This window comes from Haemaphysalis longicornis, unplaced genomic scaffold (assembly GCF_048455015.1).
Source record: "Haemaphysalis longicornis isolate Haplotype H1 unplaced genomic scaffold, Haemaphysalis longicornis Haplotype H1 scaffold_12, whole genome shotgun sequence".
NCBI lineage: Eukaryota > Metazoa > Arthropoda > Arachnida > Ixodida > Ixodidae > Haemaphysalis > Haemaphysalis longicornis.
The window spans coordinates 32789582-32815062 of NW_027526225.1; the positions used below are offsets into that span (position 1 = coordinate 32789582).

The 25481-nt window shown below is 45.8% G+C and overlaps 1 protein-coding gene across 1 annotated transcript in view; it reads right to left on the minus strand.

The window, feature by feature from the left end:
* The window catches only part of LOC144162555 (receptor-type tyrosine-protein phosphatase kappa-like), a 109084-nt gene that overhangs the window by 70864 nt on the left and 12739 nt on the right, over positions 1-25481 (minus strand). Inside the window, exon 3 of the mRNA XM_077693144.1 lies at positions 14326-14405. Coding sequence (XP_077549270.1) covers positions 14326-14405 — 80 coding nt within the window. The remainder of the gene's footprint in view (positions 1-14325; positions 14406-25481) is intronic.

Here is a 25481-nt window from a genome sequence, read left to right on the forward strand (position 1 = left end):
CGTTGCAAGGTGTTATTAAAGGCAGCGCAGAAAGGAAAATGTACATAATATTCTGCACAAAATGACTTAAAAAGTACTTCACAATACAAGCATCTTATAAGGCCTTAAAAAGCGGTAAACAGCTAATTAAAGGAAAACAGTAAACTTAAGACTTTAAGATTTAAGCAATTAGGTAAGAGTTCAGTAACAAAATGAAAACAAGCACTAAAACCAGCATTGCGGTCAGCACACACGCCCAAATGAGAAAACACATGCAGCCAAAATAACGCTTTGTTATATGCTATTTTTTGAACATAGTAAAAATTTTCAGCTGCAAACAAGACCAAATAATGCCTGTTTTATATGAACTTTTCAAATTCAAAAACAAACTGACCCAATCTTCCTCGATTTTCCCAAAGCATTCGACATGGTATCACGCAGTAATGTACCAAAAATCCTCAGAGCACCATAGAAAATTTTACTGTTCTTAAATTTATCAAAAATGATCTGACTCAACGTAGACAGTATGTTGAATTCAACAATGTGACTTCGGCTACCCCCTCCGTTACATCTGTAGTCTGGTAAGGCTGCGTGCTTGCACCAATTTTATTTCTTCTCTAATATAGAGCTGCATACAAATAATAATGTGAAAATCAAATTGTTCGCTGACCAATGTGTGCTCTATCGAAAAATAAACACATCCAACGACCATGTACCTTCAAATATTGCTTTAAAAATGTCCGCCGGTGCCGTAAATGGCAGATGTCCCTCAATGCAAAAACGCGTACATTCTTGTCGGCAAGCCGAAAAAAGCTAGGTCAAATTTTTACTACACATATTGACATTCCCATAACGAGAGTAAACCAGCATAAATATCTTTGAATTATCATAACTGAAAAACTGATATGGGACGCACACATAAGTTAGGTTTTATCAGCTGCCCTACACCGCTTGATTACACTCATACACTGAGATACCGGCTCCGGCATGCCCCTCCTCCTCTGAAGCTCATTGCATACAGTTTCCTTGTGCGATCCTTACTTGAATATGGAAACAATATTTGGTTACCATTCAGAAAACATCAAAAAACTAAATTGGAAGGAATACAAAGGAAAGCCTTAAAGCTCATCTACAACCGGTTCAAACTTCGAGATTCTCCAACTGAACTATTAAAAAAGGCTGGCGTTATTACTATAATGATAGATGCAGGTTAGGACGTGCAAAATATATGTATGAATTGTTCGTGGCCATTTAAACATTTATGTGTCCACCTTTGTCACGATTGATCAAACTAGAGCGGTATACTAGAGCTGTATAAAAATCTAGAGCTGCATGAAATACGGGGTAGACCTCTTCAGCTCCTCAGCCCCTACCTAAACGTTCGTAAACAAGCCATAGTGATAGGTTATTCCCTCTCTTCGTTTAAAAGTGTAAATGCAGATGTGCCCCAAAGGAGCACCCTTGGCCGCCTGCATTTTAACATTTACATCAATGACATAATTAAGATTAGTGCGAAACCAACATTTCTTATATTTGCGGATGACACGACAATACTGTTCCCAAATTCTAGCACAACGACAGTTCACTTGGAAATAAACCATTTATTGTCTTGCAAATTGAACTCTTGGAGCAAGTAAAATTCATTGGAGATAACCGTTAACAAAAACGAAGGCAACTCTATTTTCGGCCAAACAATTATGCACTGTGTAAAAAGGAAGTCTTGTCCTTCGTAACAACAATGGGCAAGTAGTCGACTCCATTAAAGCTCTTGGGGTCCATTTTCATAAAAACGTGTTGGGCTCTACATATCAATCATGTTCTGTCCCGTATTGCAAGAGCTGTGAGCATTTTAGCGAAGTTTGTTTCTTTTTACCTCATCTCATCCAACTAAAAATTTACAATGCCATTTTCCTCTCTCATATAAATTACTGTGTCCTTTTTTTGGGGAAACCACGATAACGAACTTAAATCGCCTACTCGAACTCCAAAAGAAAGCTCTTCGATATGTAGCCAATGAAGACTACCACGCACGCACGAAACCGCTTTTCCATCGCTTTAATTTAGTTTCTATCTCAAATTTACTCAAATCATCTAGCGATGAGATACAAAGAAAGCATAATTAACCCTGAAAATTTATTAACCTCCCTTCCAGATTTGACAGAGCAAATGCCCATATACAAAACCCAACCAGAGAACCTTGGCTAATACCTTTTTTGAGAACGTGCTATGGGGGACTAATGCTTCGCTGTTCTCTCCCTACGCTCATAAATTACCTGCTCAAACAGAAAAAACAATAAAAAATACTAGTAGAGCAAAACCTTTGCTACATGATGAGTGATATCTTGAGAGAAATATTGAATTTATTCATATGTTGATGAAACGTTTCCTTCTCATTTGTATGGCAGTGTAATCGTGAATAAGCTATCATTCTGCTCGGTGACATTGATTCCGCGGTTGTGCCTGCTATCTTGCTCTGTGTACTTGATTCTGCTTTATGTTTCCTTGTTGATTTTTTATTTATGTAACATGATTGAACATGTACAACATGTTAAACATGACTTCTAAAGGTAGGCCCAACCCTTGTCAAGTGGACCAGTGTCCTTCCTAATGTTCTTTGGAAAAATAAAGATGATTTGCTTTGAGTTGATTTGAAAAACACGCGAAAAACATGCAATGATGATTAACGAATACTCATTCAACTCAAACTTCTTCAAGTACCCACTTTTTCCGTTGGCCACTAGTAGAATAAACTAAACCCGAATATTTCTAGCAACACAGAATTAGCCAAGCTTCTAACACTGGTCGTAAACTACCTTGTAATATGCAACCGGAAAACTTTTGTTGATTCTCCTTTGTGTGTTTGTGCGTGTATTGAACCCAGCGAAGTGTGATGTCATCATATTCTTTCTTCTGAGTATAGCTCCGCTCAAGCAATATTTACTACTGAATTAAAGAGAACGTAAAATACGTTGGTGATTCTTGATCATGTTTTCTTTGTGTTTGTATAAATTTGCCCTCACAAATTACTTAACCGTATTCTGCTTTCTTATTGTTGAGTTACATGATGCATATGTCAATGGGTCACACCCTATCAAAGTCACTGTACTTATTTTCTACCAGCAACTTTTGTTGACTCGTGTTTTTATCCTTTCCTCGGTCCAAAAGCCATTTCGATGTGTGTCTGGATTGTGTACTTATTCAAACTTTTATGGTCCCGCTCTTCCTACTGAAATCCCTGATCAAATTGGCCCTATGTATGTATAACAAAATAAATAAATAAATAAATAAACAAACAAACAAACAAACAAACAAATAAATAAATAAATAAATAAATAAATAAATAATAAATTCTAGCGAACATTCTGATCACCAGAAGATGGACATTTTTTTAGTGGCTATGTCCTAACATAGGGTAGCAGTTCGTGGACGGTCTTTCTAGGAGGTCATGTTCCATGCGGTCCTTTATGAAGAAGACCAAGTGTGTGCTCGCTCAGCTCAGACCGCAACTCCGGTTTTTATATAACATGCAATCGCGTTTTTCGGTTCTTATTGGTCTCCCTCCTTTCAGTTACAGTTTTGCAGTCTCAACCCACAGTACTGAAGATTTCTTTTGCTAATAGCTTTCACAAAAATGATGTTTTTTCTACTAACTTTATGAAAAACAATCTCCTGGCTTACCAAACTGAGTTCTCATCCCACGTTGTTATTGCAACCGACGGTTCAGGGGAAAATGAGAAATTTGGGGTGGGTGTCTTCTGTCCGGCATTGAATTGGTCTTTTTCATTGCGTTTACCTAAGTATATTCCCATATTTTATGCAGAATTGTTTGCTATTCTTCTTGCCGTCCTGAAACTCTATCTGGTAAAATCTGGTAAAATCTTCATGCTCACTGACTTTGTTTACGTGTGCATAGCTATTTCCTCGCAAACTGTCACTTCCATGCTGAAAATTCCCGTCTTCCTACTCATGTGCGGGATATTAGGTTTGTTTGATTGCCAGGACACTGTGGATTAGCCCTTAATGAAGGCCCTGATCCGTTTCCAAAAATGTCATTGGCTTTACCGATTCTGGACGTGCTTCTCCGTTCACGTGAGTGTTGCTAGCCCGTTATCGCCAATATGTGTTGGCCCAGGACGTGTCTGATCACGGGCTACCCATTTCTCCTTCACTCGAACATCCTAGTTCCGTTGGAAACGAAGCCTCTGCCAAACCTGCTCGTGCGAAGTTTTATTGTTTTATTGTGATGTCCCTCCACTTAAACGGTACCTCTATCGGGCAGATCTGACAACCTCACCCTTGTGTCAGTTCTGTCATGAAATTTAAACGGATAAACATTTCTTAATTTCTTGCCACCGATTCTCCAATCACTGGAGAAAGTTGCTGCAGGCTCCCGTGCAGCATCTTGGACTGCCATGAACCCTGCTAGTGCTTTTGCCTTTTGGGGGCACGAAGCTAGGCCACTGCAATAGGGAAGGGTGTCACGCCATCTATTCCTAAATTTCATAAACGGCTCGTCGGCCGTGCTGAATTAATTCCGATCAGGATGTCCCGTTCCTCTTTCTTTTTTCGCTTTCTCTCTTGAATCTACGCACTAAATTGATTCTTCGGCTGCATCGCAGAAGAATGAATTTAGTACGCCCTGTACGCCCGCACGGACTCTGGCCTAGCTAGACGACGTGACGGTTTGCAGGCGGTTCTTTCAATAAACGTCACCACATTTTTGGCGTGGGTTGTGGGATCGCGATCCTCCCAAGGCCTAACAACTTGATTGCCGCTACCGTAGAAGGTTTTCTTGTTTTGCTCGTATTGATACTGGTGCCGCTGTGTCCGTAATACGTGAAAAACTTTGTCGTTCTTTGAGAAACATTTGTACCACTGTTTCTGGCCTCACCCTCCGCACCGCGAATGCTTAAGAAGAAAAAAACATTGGTCACGTGCACCGCCCGACGTACAATCCAGGAGGGCGTCTATATCATCCACTTCACCGTTTGGCCTTTGTGCTCGCACGTTATCATTCTCAGTTGGGACTTTTTGTAGTGACATCACGCTGTCATTCGGTGAGGCTTAACTGTTCCCATATACGACACTGATATACCCGAACGAACCGCCAAATTGATGGCTAGCTATTATATCGACATTCCGCCCGGCAACTTTGTACTTGTTTCCGTGTCTTGGGGCTGTCTGTCGGACACCAAGGATTTCTTGACGCCGTCGACACTCTTCAGAGCCCGCAAACGTTGGCTTCTACCTTTCGCCGTCCTTCAAATTCGCTCTGGTCTCGGTACGACACTCGTTTCAAACCCGTCATCATACGCCGCCCCATTGGTTTGCAGTAAATGTCTTGGCCACGTCGAGCCCTTTGACAATCAGATCATATCATCGTCGATGCATCTGAGAACTCTGCATCTCTGCACCGCGCCGAGTTTGGTCCTACCGTGAATTGTGACTCCGATGTGTTTTTACGTTCCATCGACAACGATTTAGCGCCTGTAGATAAACACCAGCTTCTGACCCTTCTACACCGATTCCGAGACTATCTCGATGCACAACAAGCCCCTTTAGGTCGGGCATCCACTCTTTCGTACAATATTGACACCGGTTTCCACGCATTCGTGAGGCAGCGACCATACCGCGTGTCGCCCACGGAGCGCCAACTCATTGATGACCACGTCGTGGACACGCTCAAGTGCGATGTTGTACGCCCTACGACATGCCCCTGGGCATCTCTCGTGGTACTCGTGACAGAAAAGGCGGCTCAGTTCGCTTCTTCATGGGCTACCGGCGCTTAACACGATCACTCGAAAAGACGTATATCCGCTTCCTCGCATAGATGACACCCTCGATTGCTTGCAAGAAGCGGAGTATTTCTCTTCGCTTGGTTTAAGACCCGGCTATTGGCAAGTCCCCATGGCAGAAGCGGATCGTCTAGAAACTGCCTTCGTCACACATGACGGGCTGTTCAAATTCAACGTCATGGCGTTTGGGGTGTGCAACGCGCCAGCGACCTTTGAAAGGATGATGGGCAACAGATGGCGTGGCCTGAAGTGGAAAACATGCTTGCGTTACTTAGATGACATTGACGTGTTCTGCCCTGATTTTGAGATGCATCTTACCCGAGTCGAACCAGTGTTGACCTGCCTTGACACGGCGGGACTACAGTTAAACTTGAAGAAATGCCGGTTTGGTGCTCGAAAACTTGCTATGTTAGGCCACGTGGTGCAAAAAGACGGTGTCCTTCTAGACCCAGCATAACGTGGAGCCGCGCCGGAGTTTCCCAAGCCGACGACAATGAAACAACTTCTCAGCTTTGTCAGACTTTGCTCTTACTTCCGGCGCTTTGTCCGCAGTTTCGCCACCATCATTGCGCCTTTGACGACGCTCCTTGGTGGTAAGAACGAGATCGGCGATTGGTCCCCTGCCTGCGACAAAGCCTTCGATATATTGCGCCACCTTCTTACCTCGCCACCTGTACTACGACATTTCGATCCAAACGCTCCCACGGAAATATATGCCGGTGTTGGCCTGGGCGAAGTACTAGCACAAGGGAAGACTTGATTCGAGGAGTACGTCCTCAATTACGCCAGCCGTACCCTAACTAAAGCAGAAGTCAACTACTCCGTCACCGAGAAGTAATGTTTGTCGATCGTTTTCGCTATTACAAAATTTCGCGCGTACGTCTACGCACGTTCATTCGACGTAGTGGCGGACAACAACGCCCTTTCTTGGCTCTCTTCTCTAAAAGATATCTGTTGCCGCCTCGGTCGCTGGGCTCTACGACTGCAAGAACACGATATACCAGTTGTATAACGTTCCGACCGCAAAAACACACACGCAGACGCCCTTTCTCGGTCTCCTCTATTGTCCGACGCTGACGATGTATCTCCTGTGGGGTGTGCTTTGTCACCCCTTGATATCATCTACAGGGCTGATGAACAGCAAAAGAATCCGTGGATCCAATTCATTGTGGAATTTTTGTCACGACCGTCGCCAGAAGCCGCGCAACGCTCTCTTAACCATCAAGCCGTTTATTTCACTGTCCGTGACCAACTCCTGTACCGCTAAATCTTTTTGAGCGAGGGTCGCAAATGGCTCGTTGTCATCACTCGCCATTTACGGTTGCACATCTGCTCTTTGTTCCCTGGGGACGCTCAGTGTGTTGACGGACGTGTCCCGAAAACATAGCAAAGATTTGGTCGTCGCTTTTACTGTCGAGAAATGTACACGTTCGTCACCAAATATGTTCATTCCTGTAGAGACTGCCAGCGTCGTAAGTTTCCTCCGCGACCAACGACGAGCGAACTAAAGCCTCTGCCGCGCCCTGCGCGCCCCTTCGATAGAGTGAGCAACAATCTCTACTGGCCACTACCGTGCACATCTAGACCACACCGCTAGATTATCGTTGCGGCCGACCATCTCACGCAATACGCCGAGATAGCAGCCCTGTCAGCCGCCATAACGCGGGAGGTGGCATCCTTTCTTCTTCGTCGCTTCATCCTTCACTCCGGAGCGCCACGAGAGCTGCTGAGCAACAGAGGTTTTTTTTATCTGAAGTTGTCAAAGTGCTCTCGGTAGAGTGCAACGTAGTTTTTCGCACTACCAGAGCGTACCACCCGAAAATCAACGGCCTAGGAGAACGTCTCAAGCGCACTCTTGGAGACATGCTGTATATGAATATTTCATCTCGTCTTTCCAACTAAGATCAGATTCTTCCGATCATCACATATGCGTACTATACGGCGAGGCAGACAATTACTGATATTTTACTGTTTTTTCTGCTCTACGGACTAGAACCAACCTGCACGCAGGACACGGTACTTTCACACCGCCCTGACCCCTCCGAGTGCGCACCGATGTCCCAGATTTCGCAGTTTGTCCAGGAATGCCGGCAGGTCGCTCGTTTAGTTACTTCTGCACCCCAGCAGCTACAGAAATCTTGCCACGACACGTCCAGTGCACCACGCCATCTCTCGCCGGGCTCCCTTGTTAGGCTTTGGGTGCCATGTCCCACTACAAGTCTCCCTTCGAAGCTCATCGCAAAATACCACGGTCCTTACCGTGTTATCAAAAGCACTTCGCCCGTTAATGAAGTCGTCGAGTCAGTTAGGCTTTCATCGGATCTTCGACGCCGTGGCCGTGACACTCTGCACGTGCTGCGACTCAAGCCCTATTATTATCCGCTTGATCTGACGTCACCATGAGTGGACAGTATTGCTCCGTCGTCTCGCCGGGGGTGATTGCAGTGAAGATTATAAACACCAGAAAACGGACACTTTCCGAGCGGCTATGTCCTAACATAGGATAGTAGTCGGTGGACAGTATTCCAAGAAGGGTGTTTTTTATGCGGTGCTTTGTGAAGAAGACAATGTGTGCTCACTCAGCTTGGACCTCAGCCCCGGTTAGCTACGCTCGATCGGACACCGGCCTAGCTAGACGACGTAACCGTTTGCAGGCGGCCCTGCCAATAAACGTCACCAAGGTAAATATTTCGATCTTTTTTACACAAATACTTGTTTCGAATGATTTACTTTATTTCACCCGTATGTACGAAATTGTACTTGTACATGTATCAACCTGTATTTACGTATTATTGTGCACTTGCTTTGTATTTTTGTAATTGTTACTGCTCCTCTTTAGGATTAACCGCCTTTTGCGTCGGCTCCATCTTGAGGACAAATTAGAGCGGCATTTTATCCAAAGAAGGCAATCAGACATCCCCAGTAAAAAACACATATTCACGGATGCAGCCAAGAAAGAACCTATGTGTGCAAAAGCGTATATGAACCTCCATGACGACAAAAGCTCAATACACACGAACCTGTACCACTCAGGAATACGCTGAAATGCTAGCCATAGCACTCGCAATAGGCCGAACAACGACCCTCAGCTCTCTTACAAATATTTATACGGACTCCAAGTAGGCATGCCACCTTTTTGCAAGCGGAAACACGTTCCCATCTGCACTGCAACTTTTACCCACAGTAAGAGGACAGGCCAGATCTTTTTTGGGTGCCTGGGCACATGGGATTCGCAGGAAACAAACGAGCCAATCCACTTCGCCCGTGAAGCGCTCATCCGGGCTTCCGCTGACCATGGATGAACCCTCAAACCTCACGCCCATCGTAATATTAAATTGAGACAGTACCTTCACTACTGGATGGAGTATCCACCCCTCCCCCATCTTTTGTTGGACAGAGAAGAATAAACACTACTCAGAGAAGCACAAACACACTACAAACACCGGCATAAATACACCGCCTACAACATGGGACCACGACACCCACACCCCCCCCAGTGCAGCCGCTGCAACGGCATACATAAGCAAGAACATATACCGTTAGAACGCACACACACCTTAGCACTCAGAACACACCCTACTACGGAGTGTCTGGCTACAGCCTTCCATTACTAAGATCAACGGGACATGGTGACCTTCCTCCGCAGTGCTACCAGGAGCTGCCCGGACGGAGGCGACTTGCAGATGCCACCCCCCCTACCGCGATAATAGAAAAAAATAATAAAGTTTTTTTCTGTCTCTTTTCTATGAAAAAAAATAACCTTCACTTCACTTCAAAAAAGGAGCAGAATACATCAAAGGAAATCAATATAACAGACAGAAGTAGCTATAGCAAAAAAAGCACCCTTCTCACTCAACATGAACAAAAAAAAAATGGCCGCGTTTCTTCTCCTTACTTGCAAATGTCGACGGAAGACGATAGTCGACTGCCGTCCCCGGCAAGCATATGTATTCCTTTTCTTTCCCGCTCACTTCTCATGCTGTTCCTCGGCCGTCTGGGTCCTCGTCCTCCAAAGTAAACACGCTACAGCTATTCTCAATGCAGCTTATATTTACCGCGTTCCACTGCCCCACGCCGAGTGCCTCGATACCAGCGCTGCCGCAGGGCGGAGACGCGAGTGATTACAGGCACCCTACTACAATATCTACGATGTTTACAGAACCACGTTGCCCTGCTTCACGCACGTTCCCAGAGAAGCGTAAAAACAATCTAGTGGAACTTTTCGTTGCTGTTGCCGTTTGATTGATTTTTGATTGATTGATTGTAGGGTTTAACGCGCCGACTCAACGCATACAATAAGGCGCGTCGTAGTGGATTGCTCCGGATTAAATTTAACCACCCGGGAATCTTTGACGTGCGCTGACATCTTGTACACACTGGCGTTTTCGCTTGTCGCCTCCATCAGAAAAGTGGCCGCCGCGGCCGGGAATCGAACCCGCTTTTTCATGATCAGTACCGCAACGCCTTAGTCCCTAAGCTAACGCAGCGTGTCTGGCGACGGTTTTCTGCAGTTGATATGGTTTTTTATTTGCTGTCGTAAAAACCAAGCATACGCGAATTGTTTTACAAAGTAGCACTGCAAATATTACTGATTTAATAATTTTGTGCCTAATATTTGCGTAATATCTTGCTCTTGGTCAACAATGTTGGCAAGTATGAACATTAACACCCGACTTACACGTATAGATTTGGCAGTGAGTGCATGAGACTATTGCGCAGCATCTGTTTCAATTTAGGCGGGAGGCTGAATGTAGTCACAAACAGACAGACAGACAGACCAAAAGTTTGCGTTGAAGTAGCCCAATAAAGACTATCGTCTTTATTAGCGGTGATTGATTGATTCCAGGGTTTAACGCGCCTTCGAAGCGCATGTGATGAGGAGCGCCGTAGTTGAGAGCTCTGGATTAATTTTGCGCACCCGGGGACCATTAACGTGCGCCGAAATCTCGTACACACAGGCGTTCTAGCTTTTGGCGTCCATCAGAAAAGCGGTTGACGCGGCTAGGAATCGAACCCGGATCCTTGTGTACAGCGGCAAAACGCCATAGCCACTGAGCCACTACAGCGGGTAAAAAAATAGCGCCGCAGAATCTACCACATAAAAATAGCACTTTTCAAAGCGCGCTTGCAATAATTAAAACAGCAGATAAGGCGGCTAGCAGAGGGATAGAACAGGGCAATGTAAGGAAAATATTCTTCACAAAGCACGAGGCTGCAGCGCTAGCGAAGCAGCTTGCCTTACATTAACAAAAACGCCTCTGATCTTCCCCCGAAACTCATCAGCCTTTTCTGTATTATATAGACTCTGACCTGAAAATGAGGCTCCCAGAGCGGATTCCACATCGAGTTGAGACGCTCTACCATGGGTTGCGCCTCAACGCAGTACTTACGAACTCCTACCGACATCGCTTCGGTCAAACCACAAACCCTTACTGTGATAACTGTGGTTTGCCAGAAACTGTCGAGCACATTTTATTAGAGTGTCTGGTGTAGAAACAGGAAAGGAACCACCTCGCCAAGATGATCAAGTGCCTCAACAACGGACTTTTATCATTGAAAGCTCTTCTTAGACCATGGCAATCTCCATCTTCCCAGCAAAAAGTGTTAGATGCACTGTTTGACAATTTACACGACATCGGCGTCGCAGAGACAATGTAGAACTATGCGTCGTCATCCTTTGAGACCCGCATGGACTTTTACGTGACCCACGGAACACTCCATGTTACAATAGTTTTTACATACTCCTTTTTTCCCTCCCTTTCGCCTTGCTTTCTTTGGGGACTTTCTCGTTTTAGTCGCCGTCGTAGATAGCGGAGCCGCGCATGGTGGTTTTACCACTCCGGTTTTTGTTCAAGCATGCCGTACATAACTTGCAGAAATGCATATTGTAAATCTGAACATCAGAATAAAATCTTTTTGCTGTAGGTATTGTAAGTGCATTAGATTTTATCGGGTTCAAAATGTAGCATTTAAACAAAATTATTCCTTTGAACGCTACGCTTCTTGTTTTGCAACGATCGCCTTGATGCTGGCTGCAGCGTTTTCTTCGTGGATTGGCACTTTGGTTGTTAATAAAGTTCCTGTTTTGAGATAGAGAGCTTTTTATCAGAAGAAAGCAGATAATTTTCAGGCATGTATTGGCCTACTTGCTACTCTGCGGTGAGGGGGTGAAGGGAATAGGTTCTGGAACATTCGTTGTTTGTTGCGGGAGACTGAAAGAAAAAGTAGCCCATATAAAGGGGCGGAGTCAGAACACAAATGGAGGGAACAATTTATGACCGAGCTATTTGTCTTCGTCGGTTCGCCTGTGAACCCCCTTTTTGGTGGTGTTGAAGCACGCAAATTTTGGTTATCGACGTTTCCTGCGCGGCAAACACAATATGGGTCTGGCACTCCCGTTATCATTGTCCTCGTAATCATCGTCCTGTTTTTCTTAGTGTAACAATGTACCGACTGGACCATCAGCAAAATATTCTGGAATTTATTTCTCGGACATCGGCCTCTTTCACTCCTTTTACTCTGCAAAACTCTTCGATGTGCATCAACCTTTTCGCCCTTCCGACGTGCCGCGCTGACTTGTACACCTGCTCAATCAAGAATGAAATCATCCCACGTGAAGTTGCCTGTCTCGTTTGACCACTGGCCCCTTTATGAGGACACGGAATGCGGTTGTGCCGCATCTTACGCTCTGAGGCGTGGCACCAATTCACCTTCTTCAAGGACTGCTTTCGTGTTGCCTGCTTCCGTGAGGCTCCTCCTTGAAAAAGACCTCAGCGCTTTCTACTGCATCCCATGTGGATGAGTTCGTTTAGTTAAAGGTTCTGGCTTCCCTACCTCGGAAGTCTCATCCTGTATGTCCGTCCCAAAATGTGCACCTTGTGGGCACCCCAGACCTGCTAAGACCAGCCGAGAAGGTGCTCAGCCTCGGGCCCAAGTTCTACTAGCATCCAAGGCTCGACATGACCGAGATGCTCTCACTGGTAGGGTGCAGCTCTTCGAAGGCTTCGTCAGAGGACGTAAACAGGTGTGTCAGCGCCGGAAGTGATGTTTTACGAAGGGAAGTAAATACCCAGTGTGCTACCACGTCAGGCAGAACCGTGTCATTGCTCCGAGAAGCCGGACTGAGGTTGACACAGTCGGAAAAAGAGGGAAGATTCGCGGTTTTACCGTCTGCACTGTACAAAAAGCGTTCTTTTGTTAAAGCCCAGTTTGTATTTCGCGCGTTCGGTTTTCTGACTGCCTTGATGGTAGTTCGCGTCGCAGCTGCCAGATGGTGCCACCAGTCCACGGAGCGCGCGCCGCTCGTGGGACCTTGTTTTCGGCGGTTGCACTCGGTCTTGCAAGAGGTAGCGTCAAAAGGTTTTGATGCCCAGGCCCACCACCTGAAGTCCGCTCCCTACCCGAGAACCTTATGTGCAGTTTGGCTTCAAGGTTGATGCGTGAACTTTCCTCAAGACCTTCTGAATGTTCCCTCAGCACGAGAGGCAAAAAACAGCGGTCGTTCCCTACGTTCATGTTTCAGCGCGTGTGCTTTTGTCTTCCCTTTCTTCGTCCTGACGTTTGCGCTGTTTTTTAGCGAGCAGTTGCGCCGTGCATAGCGATTGCATCGCCCGTGTCTCGTTAATTCATTCTTCTCAGCTTTAACCATTGCGGCTGCATTTATCTACCTCATTGCCCAGTGTCACAATGTGGAAGTAGAAATCTTGGATGTTGAAGTTAAGCGAAGATACAGATGGAGAGCATCATGCAATATCTCGATATAGGGAAACAGGAATTCTGGTTAAAACCTGCGATGTGGTGGATTTGGTGGTTTCAATCCTTTAACTAAGCGGCATCTGTAAGCTTGCTACACATAAAATTTATGCATCAGGAATTTTGGTGACAAAACACCCATGCTCCTTCAACAAACCATACGGCAACCCGCCGCATATGTCAGGTAAAGTTCGGAGCTCGATGCATACTCGACGCGTGGGATTCCTTCTCATCCTAGGTGGCACAAAATTTGAGTTCGCCTTTCGCGAAACAGTGAATATATCATGCTTCATTGGGCATGGTGTTTAGGGGCCATTATTTCGAACGATTTAAACACAATAGTTTTTGTGGAATCTAACTAATGTAAATAATATGCCCCAAAATTAGATTATAAATAATAAATTATGTATAAACCCGTTTCATTTGTGCATCTCGTTTTCTGCGCTTGAATCTCGCATCGCCTTCGCCAGGATGGTTGAGTCATTGGAAGTTGGCCGCTATATCTTGTTTTTCTACGCCAAGCACAAAGACACTCACGAAAAACGCATCAGACAAGTTGATTTCAACCTAGGTATGCAATGAAGATAGCTTCGTATTACGTCGATTCCCTAATCTGCGTGGACTCCGTCGTTGTTACTGCGCACGATGATTTTTGGCCACTACACTCTAAAACGATTATTGCGTTTTGAAATACCTTTTAAATAGAACCAGTTTTTAATTTTGACTACTTCAATGTTACACTTTTGTTACAACATATATACTGACAGCAGGTTCAGCACAGAGAAAAATTTGCGCTTACACTTGGACAGCCGGGATAGGCGCTCCTTGTGGGCTGACATCGAGGGAGTTTTCGACCGGTAGGCTACAGCGTGTTTCTTGCTGCAACGAAGCGAAAAAATATTACATGGTACAACATCCCAGGAAGCAAACATAATAAGAGCGAAAATTTTGAAGACATCTGTTCCTAAGCACAATGCAAGAATTGCTTAACTGGAAGTCGCATCTACAGTGCGTGTTCTCTTTGTCCTGAGTGGAATAAAGGTGAACCATTACATCACCCCTACCATATAATGTTATCTATAAAGTGAGAAACATCTTTAATAGTACGTCTAAATAGTTTTCTCAGTTAGATATCCAAGACTCTGCGGAGCTTCTCCATAAGCGCGTATATGAACAAAACGGTATGACAAACATGAAATGGAATGCCACCAACCGGGGTATCTCACCCGAAGTCGGTTACGAGTGCGTGTAACAAAAACGGAACCATACGAATATTTCTTTTTTTGTACTTAGGCTACTGGAAGGAGAAATGAATTTGAGACTATGCAGCTAAATGTTTGTTATGGTAATGAAAAAGAATTCTCATCTTGACGACCTTGGAAGAATTGTTACAAACCAACACGTGGTGCGGTGAGCAATTAACCCTTAAAATATGGCGCAGAAAATATCGAATGGAAGATGAATCAAAACATGCATTGGGCCACCATGGTAAGCGTTTGAATAGGATGCCCTGTATGTTCAACTTGGGCAAAGCCTTTTAAACAAAAACTTTTCCCTCGATCTCTACTACGCCTACATACAGATATATCATAAAAGTCCTTACGCCTGCGAGTCCCGCCGTATTGAAGAATTGAGTATGGCTTCGTATCGGTAATACACATGCACGAATATTTTCAGAATAAATTTTGGGTAGACTCATGAATAATGGCTGTCACTGCTGAAATTTGCAATTCTGTGGGAGCAATTTCGACATAACAAACATGAACTCGTGAGGCGCGGTTGAGGAGGCAAAGCGGAGTCTCTTCTTGCCTCATGCCACGAAAGATAGTTTGTGTTCTGGAGCAACACAAAACACAGAAGGGGACTCCTTGAAGGAGTAGCGGCAGCTCGACTGCTAGGCAGTGCACAAGTTTAATGTTCCCTTCAGACCTCCCCCAGAAAACGTTCGTGCTTGATATTTGTTTGAAAAAGTATATAAACAAGTCCAAAGTCAGCGCTTCTATTCTTGAAGTCCGTTATTGTTTTTCTGCGGTCTGAAAGCATAGCTGTTTACGAAATCGCCCATACTTCCTTTTTTTCCCCATTGCATAGGAGTATCCTACGCAAGAAAAGTATTCTTATCGCACCAGAATTATGCTGTCTCAAAAAAGAAACCTATGCCTTGCCTCCTCGCAACAATCATACACAAAAGCGCTGCATTCCACTGCGCGCAGTTATCTTTGGCTACCAACATAGACACCAAACGAAGTTGCCAATTCAGCATTGAGTGAATATTTTCAATGTTAAATCATAAATTTTCCACTCGCGGTGGCCGCTTTTCTGATGAAGGCGAATAAGCAAAGAGGCCCGTATGTTCGAGATTTCGGCGCACGTTAAAGATCCCCGGGTAGTCAAAATTAGTCCGGAGCCCTCTAGATCGGCGCGGCCTATCACCCTTGTAGCTCCGCGCGTTTAACCCCATAATCAATCAGTCAATCAATAAATCCATCAATCAATCAATCAATAAATCAATCAATCAATCAATCAATCAATCAATCAATCAATCAATCAATCAATCAATCAATCAATCAATCAATCAATCAATCAATAATTTCGCTATTTTACAAAGAAAAACTGTTTTGAGACTATACAAACTTGCAACAAGCTGTCTTGGAATTCCCACCTGGCTTATGTGCGTCAGAAAATGCGTGTTGTATGATCTTTGTTAAAAATGTGAATTGTTTTTGTTCGGAAAAGTCATTGTACAGGTGCCATCATACGTAATTGGAACACGGAAGCAACGGGGGAAACTCACAGGAGCGCCATGTAGCTCCAACGGCGGTAAACGAAAGGCACAGAACACGCATACGCGCCAGACGACGGTGTGCCATCTAAACCTCCCAAACCAGTTCTTCGAACGTGGCTAAGAGCATTCTTCGCAGCATAAAGGTCCCAGCAATGTCGCTAGTAACAGAGACACATCTGGCAGCGTTCAATGCTTCCGAATTGCTATAAAAGTGGCGCAACGACAAGTATACCTGAAACGCCATTTTTTCTTTTAAAATACTTTTAGGTGTGTCTGCTGTCAGCGCCATGCTGCGAACAATGCTCAAAGCAAGGTCAAAAGAAAGGGTTTGAGAGGTGCAGATGGGCTATCGCCATCGGCAGGCACGCATGTGCTTTCTGCTCCTTTTATTTACTACCGGTGCAGCTACATGACGCTTTTATTAGGTCCGCCCTAGGGTGTCTTGATCCGCGTGCGCCCGGCGCTGGTATCATAGTACGCTTGTTCGCTCACAGCTCCCATGTTCCAATTACTTATGACGGCACCTGTACATTACCCTTGTTATAGGGGGGCCAGGTACGGTATTACAGTAATATAGTCACTGTATAGAGGATAGATTGGATAGAGCGAGTCAATTCTATTTTACAGTTTTTGCTGCGCACCATTGCAACTGACCTAGTACTGACCAAGAGCACAATGTATTCAAAACGTTGACGGTGCCGGATTTTACCTTGCTCCGAAATGAAACTTTTATCTTAAAGTACTTTTCGATTAATACGTTTAAAACTTTTTTACGTTACTGTCAGATCCTTCAGGCCCAAGCAAGGCTACGCAATTCCTCGAGGTTCCACACGTTAAGGGAAAAGAACATGCCGTTGATATGTGATAGCAATACTTAACAATTTTTCTTCAGAATGGCTTCAAATATAAACTGAAAAGCCTTTATGGCATAGGTGTAAGAGCTTTACACAGATTCCGTGAATACAGGATGGTTATCTGTTGTTGCTTGATACACTGTGCTGTAGAATGTTTTGCTAGAGCTTACAAGAACGCGTGTCAGCTGACACGCTTTGCCTGACAAGCCCGATGTGGCTTAGGTAGGCCACATTATGTACTTGATTTCTGTTTGATAAAGATTAGTTGTATTTGTATTAGGACTTTTTACCAAACTGCCTTTGGGCTTCGAACTAAGTCAGCTAAGTTTTTTCTAATGTTGTTTTATCTTGTTTTCCTGTTATCATTCTGACAGACTTAGCTCTGCCCTCGTAATATTTCGACTTCCCTTTTCCCTTATAATTATCCATTTTTCTGGCATGACCGTGATCCTTGGCACAGCAAACTAAGTGGTGGTGATGTGACTGTTGCAACATCTCACAGTAATCACAAATTTCTGATCATTGTGAACTTCATCGTTCCTGTGATTTCATGGGACACTCAGATAATTATTCAGGCATACTATCTTATACTTCAAAAGTGACACATTTCACTAGATTTTGCTTCGTTTACCTCACTACTGAAGTGTAACTCCATTAGGAATTGATGTTGGAAGATTTTAGACCTGTGTCTGACTATATGACTAACTTAGATGCCGCCGATGTTTCGCGCAGCTTTAGTTCACTGGTAAAGCGTAACGAGTTTCATCCCCCTGCAATCATTTCTGTGTGCCGCGTACCTCTGTTAGCACATCACGAAGCAGTGGTTAAAACTTTGTCGCGAAGACTACATTGTTTTTTTTTTCATTTTATCAATGACACTGACTGGGCACCGGTAGCCAGCCTCAATGACGCTTTAGAGCAGACCGATTTTTTTACTGAAGTTCTCCACGACTGCTTCAGCAGATTTGTACCCAAAATAACAGACCAAAAGCAATTTTTCATACTGGTTTTCATCTGAACTACAACAGGCCCTTGGAAGGAAGGATCGAGCTTGCGAACAGGCTAAGAATACGGGGAAGGAAAGGTGTACGAGTGAGTTTCGTTAACTCAGGCGTCACTGTGAATAACTGCTTTAACGTGATAGGGCTAATAACATCCCCTCAGTTGAAGCTAACCAAACATGTGATGCTAAAGCTTTTTGGGCTACGTCCGTTCGCACACATCTAAAAATACTTCAAGAAACATTAAACTACTCGATAAGAAGGGAGAGAGCATATCTGACGTTTATGATTCTTTACAGAGCGATTGCGTCCCTCACACGGCAAGAAAAATGTAGCTTGCCCCCCTAAACTAGCTCTGGGGCTATATAAATGCTCAGAAATGTTAATCTCAGCAAGTCTTGCCTCGAAAGCTCTAAAGCATAAGAAGGCGTCATTTTCGCGTGGCACTGACGGCATTCCCTCAGCAGTACTTGAGCCTTTCAGTGATATCCTTGCACCTGTGTGAACGTATATATTTCAAACTTATCTCAAAACTGGCCGATTCCCCACTACTCGTAAGACTACCCGAGTTGTTCCTGTTTTCACGTCAGGGTCAAAACTGGACCCCATGAACTACTGGCCAACGTCTATTTTATGCGCTGCTTCTAAGCTACTTGAGACAGTATTGCATATGCTACTCACGTTCAGTATAAAACACATATTGATACCTGAGCAGCATGAATTTTTTTGCTGCGCGATCGACCACCTCCAATATTGTTAATTTCATGCTGCACGCTTTGGCAGCTGCGAAGGGGAAAGGACAACTGTATGTCGTTGACTTTGATTTAAGTAAGGCTGTTGATATCGTCTGCCATGATCTGTTATTTAACAAACTGCCTCAACTCGATATACACCCATCCTATCTTCTTCTTATGCAGTTATTTATGTGAAAGGTCATGTTTTGTGAGTGTAAAAGGGCAGTCCTCACTTTGCTATGAGGCCACCAGTGGTGTTCTCGGAAATATTTTCTTGGGCCACTTCTCTTTTCAATCTGTATAAATGATGTTTCATCAGTATTTACGGTGTGAAATTTCCTCTCATATGCTGAAGACCGCAAAATATTTAATTTTGTTTCGAACTCTGCAAGGTCTGCTGTTCTCCAGAGAGCAATCTCGTCCCTTTCGCACTGATGCGCTTACAACAAACATGTCATCATTACTTCTAAAACTGGGGTAATGACGTACACAAGAAAAACTGACATCTTGTTCCCCTATAACATTACTGATGAAGTGCTACCCCCTACGGCAGAGGTTAATGACCTCGGTGTCAACTTTGACAGCAAGGTCTGCTTCTCGTCGCATATCGGGTTAAGTATTCGTAGGGCTGTTCCAACCCTTGGTGTTGTGTCCCGGATATACGCTGCTATTTTCGCCCGCAGCTTGAGTATGCTTGTGTTGTTTGAGATAGCACATGCTCAACAAACGTGTTAATTACAGGGTCCAAAATAGGTTTATATCTATCTTCAATCACCTGGGTGCTCGGTTATGTCGCATGATCCAGGGTGGACATTCTATGGTGCTGTAAAATTCGTTATTGCGTATAGACGGTATCGAAAAAGGAGACAGCAATCACTGATGCTTCCCCTATAATTCTGGAAGGGAATGGTACACAGAAGAATGGAAGATTTATCAGGACTTGGGATGTGGATGTATCGTGAAAAGCAGACTTAAAAGGATGGCCAGATATAGATGAGATACTAAAAGCATATAGAAGCTCCATGTACGTCCGTTGGTGCTCAAGTCACCATTCAAGATTATCATTCAAGGTAATGTCTTTGGAACGGGCTAGTGCGGAAAGCAGTCGACGCGAGGCGAAGCCCCAAGTAAAGCCCTGGGTCGAGCGTTCACAATGCTGCTTGTAAGGGACCCTGCAACACTTACCCTCGACTACTAGGAATGTATTTTGAGGTAAAGTCTATTGCCCCAGCAATCTCCTCCCGCAAGAATTATGAAAATCCGTTCACCATCAACAAAACTACGCGCGATGACAAATTGCGCATAATTGTTCCATCTCAACTCAACCGCGGAAAACGCGACGAAAGCTGCGCGCTCTCCCCCGGGGAGGGGGGCGGCGCCCGCCGTTCTGTTCAGCGGCCTTTGATATGTCATAGGCCAGGGAGTTTCGTCCTTTTCCCTGCAACGTGGACGGGTCTGTTTCCGGTCTCGTGCACCAAAAATCAGGCAGGGTGGCCTGCTCGCCAGCAAGCGCTCAGGCTGGTAGGGCGTTTTTGGAGCAATAAACGTTTGTTGTCGAGGGGGCTCGTTGAAAGTAGAATATTTAGTTCGTTACTCAAACTCCGAGCGCACTCAAACCGAAGGAAACACCAACAGCATGCGGACAGGTTCAGACATAGGAGAGGTTCATACACAGCGCCGACGGTGGCTGATGGTCACAGGAAATGCCATAATTTAGCCGCGAAGTTTACCAGCGAGAGCAAATGGGACAGCCAAGACAGCCTTGTCCCGATTGACTTCGCAGAGGCCATGCCATGGGTGCATAATGAGAATTGAAGAGAGCGCGGTTGGTTTTTCCGCGTATTTCACGGCGATTTGCGCGCTTGCCGCTTCATGTGCACGTGTAATATTTGGCTCGGGTGTTCCTGGATGTGTACTCTAAACGTCGCGCAGGTTTACTTGCACTGAACAAAGAGTGTTGCATGGTCCCTCTAATCTCCGCACCATAGACCACACTGTCATAGCCCAAACGAGAGCCAACCAAGGCACTGCAGAGGCGCAGCAGCAGTTCTTTGTCGGCACCACCAGATTGCAGGGAGAGAAACAAGAATATTCATTTTTAGACATTTATGGATAAGTTGCTTGATGTGAGGAATGAATGTGAGTTTGTGGTCCAACACAACACCTTAAAACTTGTGCTTCTTGTCACAGGAATCGACATGCCGCTCATAGCAATGTCTCGGTCCGGATGGACCCCGTGTTTCCTGCAGAACAAGCTATAGCTTGCTTCATTATTAAGTTTAAAGCGACTCTGGTCTCCCCAGCCAGCAAGTTTCTTGAAGCGAAGCTGCACTATCTGGACTTTCTTGACGCGAAGGCAGACATATCATGTGATATGTCAATCTGCAAACATGACGTTCACAGATTGACATATCACATAATTTATAGAATATCTGGACGTCGTCTACATACATAGTATGAGATTGTAGGTGGAAATTCCGTTCCAATAGAGTTCATCGTAACTGTGATAAATATGCAGCTCAACACTCAAAATTGGGGCGGGCCATTTTCTCGCACGTGAACGTTTGGAAGTGCGCAACCAACTCTCACGCCGAAGTTTCTCTCTGGCAAGTGACTAGTGAGGCCGTGTAACATAATACCCGTAACACTGAAGGACTTGAGCTCACTGAGGATCCCGTAAAGCCAAGCGGTGTCGTAGGCCTTCCAGATGTCGAAAACCACCGTAATGCAAAACTGTTTATGTACGAAGGTGCCCGTAATATACGATTCAGGCGCCATGAGTTGGTCATTCGTGCAGCGCGCTGCCTTGAAGCCTGACTGGCACCTCTCGAGAAGTCCATTGTACTCCAGGAAGTTTACTAGCCTCCGGTATATCATCTTCTCGAGAAGCTTGCACAGGCAGATGTCAGGGCAACGGGTCAATAGCTAGCGGGAGAAGAAGGGTCCTTCCCCTCTTTCAAGAAAGCTACAACTATAGCCTCCTCCTATGCTTTGAATTGTGCCCCGAAAGCCATACCTTTTTAAATTGGTGGAGGAGTGTTTCAAGAGTGTCTGCGTGCAAGTGATGTGTCATTATGTGGTCTATAATTATGTTGTCTGGGCCTGGAGCGGAGGGTTTACAAGTACTTAGAGCAGCCCTCCGCTCATGAAGCAAAACCTCTGAGCTATAAGACGTGGTTGACTTGTGATTATCCCACAAATGCGGGCCATTTGTGTTTCATAAGGGTGTTTGTGTAGTGTGCTGAACTGGACACGTGTTGGAAGTGTTGTGCAAGTGTGTTGCCCTGGTATTCGAGTGTGTCCCCTATTGTGTTAACTAGGGGTAGGCCTTGAGTTTGTTGTCCTTTGAGCTTTTGTATTCGAGTCAATACCTTCCATGTGTCTGTTTAGGAGTTTGCTGATGTTATGAATGAGCGCCGACTCCCTCGTTTTGCCTCATGGCGCACACAAGTTTCCATCGCCTTTGCCCTTTTGAGCAGAAGGAGATTACGAAGTGGTGTACTGACGAAGGATACCCCACGCTTTGTTCTGGGCCTTTCGCGCCCGGCGAAACTCCTCATTCTAGCACGTCCTCCTGTGGTTGATTTATTGATTCAAAAACTTTTATTGAGATTAAAATAACGAATTGTGTACGCAGGCACCAGATGGTGTGGTTCCGTAATCGCGGAACCAATATGTGTCAACTAATTCTCCTCCTCGAGCCACCAGCTGTTGCTCAATGGCGGGTTGGGTTTGGGGTGGAGGAAGGGTGTAGGGGGCCTCCAGTTTTGTGCATTCCCCAATTATGTTTGCGACAGGGCCGTCTCCCTTAAAAACGGACATGTGTTCTCGTGTTCTACCGGGTATATTTGTGCAGAAGCGCTGGGTTTGCCAATTACCCTACTAGTAAGCGCCGCAGTATCGTCTGCTGCGGTGTGCTTCATTGCTTGTAGGGTTAGGGAACCCTCGTTCACCTTTCTTTGTATAGGTGGACGATCTCCTCATAACTCGTGACGGGGTGCGGCTGCTCTTCCTCTTTTGGGATTGCTAGTTCTCGGGCGTAAGGGTCGGCGGTGGCGTTGCCTTGCACGAGCGAGTCACCTGGTACCCACACAAGCTCGGTGACTCATTCCACTGTTGGGGTATGTTTCATGAGTATAGTTACTGCCGCGGAGGAGACGATTCCCTTCCGATTGCTCGCGTACGCTTTCTTGGAGTCGGAAACTACCGGGCTGACCTCTAGTACGCCTTGGGCCAGCGCTATGGCAACGTTTTCTGCCACGTTCTGGTACGCCGTCTTCACCGACGCACACGTATTCAGCTCATCGATCTCGATTACGGCCACCACGGCGTTTGTTTCGTGTTTTCGGAGCGAGGCGTTCATGTAGGGACGCGGAAGTCCTCCTCTAGCTTCCGGGCCAAGGATTCGGCCTGCGCCGTGCGCCTGCCTTCATGCCGTTCCGCTGTCATGTTGCGCCGTAATGGTTTGGTTGGGATGGTGTCGCGCCATTCCCACGGGATTGGTGCCTCTTCCGTCTCTGGTCAAACCTGCCATCCAATCTTGTGTAGGACTGCTCTCCCTTGTTCTGTCCTGTCAACTCTGATTTGACAAGTGTGCTTAGATGAGATCGTTCGTGGTGTTGAGGGTGCCCATGTCCATTAGTCCTTTCGTTAAGGAGTACTTTTGCAGACGTATGGCTATCTTGGAGGCCTAATGCATATCCGTGCCCAGCGCTTCCCTGTCCGCCTTCGCTAGCTGGAGGTACGGGCGGCGTAGGTTACGAGGGACACGACGAATGCCTGCACTAGCCTCAGGGCGTCTCCATCTTTCAGTCCCCGGTTGTGGTTCGCAACTCTACGTATCATTCTTCCTATCCATTCCGTCGAGTTTTTGATCTTGGTGACGGTGGCGGAGGCCTTTCCATCTCTCCAGAGTTGCAGGCCCAGGATCCGGATCTGTTCTGTCGGTGTGATTTGCGTGCCGTCAATAGTTACGGTTACGCTTGAGTGTGCATGCTTCTTTGGCCTGCCCTGTTGGACGATGAGCAGTTCCGACTTCTGCGGGGCGCAGGTCAGTCCGCGGCACTTGGCGTGCCCGTTGACAGTCTCCGCCGGTCTCTGCAGCACTCCTTTCATCCAGGCGTCAGGGTCCTTGGGTTGCGCGGGGCACCAGAGGCGAGGGGAATGGACTTTGCGGCGGCATCGAGGTTGTGCGCCGCGAGAGGTTGGTTGCTTCTTCAACGTGTAGGTGTCCTACGGACGTGTAGTGTAGTTGAGATGTCTCTGTAATTGTATTGCAGTTGGATCTCGCTTTATTGAACTTGGACTGACAAGATGGGCTGCTTGTGCCTTTACCTATATATGTTAGTGAGGCGGGGAAGTGGTCAATACCATATAAGTTCGCGCCCGTGCCCAACTAAAGCCAAGGAATGAGAACTGCGAAACCAATAGCCACGCCAACACATGAGTATGTGTTGTGTCTTACGTTATGGTATGCAAGCTGTTTTTTGTGGAACAGGCATGCTGCCGAGGATGCTAGAAACTTCTCTCGGCTATAGGAATGAGACGTTCGCGTAACTGATCTTCGAGGCCTTTGAAATCTGAGCTCGAGAGCTGAAGGAAAGCAGGGATTTTCAGAGAGTATAGTGTTATAATCCTTTGAAGAATATGGTTCGAATGGTAACAGCCTCAAGCATGATCTGTAGTGGGATAGCGCGGCACGCCATAACGGTTTCGGGCAATGATTGGCTACACCGCCTGAGGATGTAGAGCCACCATCCCTGTGCTTCGTAAATACCATGTAACTATTCATGATATTTTTGTGTTTCTTGGAGAAACACCACACTTGGCCGATTTGAATTGAATCACGAATATACCTCATGAACATTTGTAATGACGCCTCTGGAGTTCTATTGTATGACATTTTCTTTCCCATTATCATCCATTGAGAGCTATTGCAGTGTGTGCGTGTTGTCTTGTTTTCTCTTTCGGGGATTGTGCTCTCGGAGGGAGCTTTTTGGTCCTTTCTATTGACTTGTACGTGGGAGGGCGCTCCTTGCGGTGTGTTGCAAGGAGGAACGGCCCGACATTCATCTGATCATCGGATGTCCAGCGGGTGTGCAGAGGACCGGGCCCCCTGGACTTGGCATCCGTTCGGCGGCCTTTGTTTGAGCCGCTACCGCCAAAGTTGTCGGGGGCGCCACAGGTGGCAGGGCGGTGCGGCGGGTTGGTGCCGATACCGGACCCCCAGTGTTATCGCCTCGGTAGCCTCCACCAGAAGCAGAGAGGGCGAAGAAGCAGGAGGCGGAGGACATTGGTCCCGATTGTGATTGTTGCCACCACAACCACTGCTGGCTCAGCAATTGGTGTAGTGACGGGTTGGGCTGCAGGGAGGGCGGCGGCGGGAAAAAGTTGGAATCCTGGCAATGAGTCCCTATCAAAACCAGACGCCGCTAAGCCCCCCGGTGAGCTGCGTCGAGATACTTTGCAATAGTCAAGGCACTCAGCCTTTTTTCGAGCCAAGGGGAAGGAGATATTTTCTTTTACTTTCAGGGTAATGATTTTTTTCTCAAGTTTAAATTTCGCACATGTCTTTCGGTAAG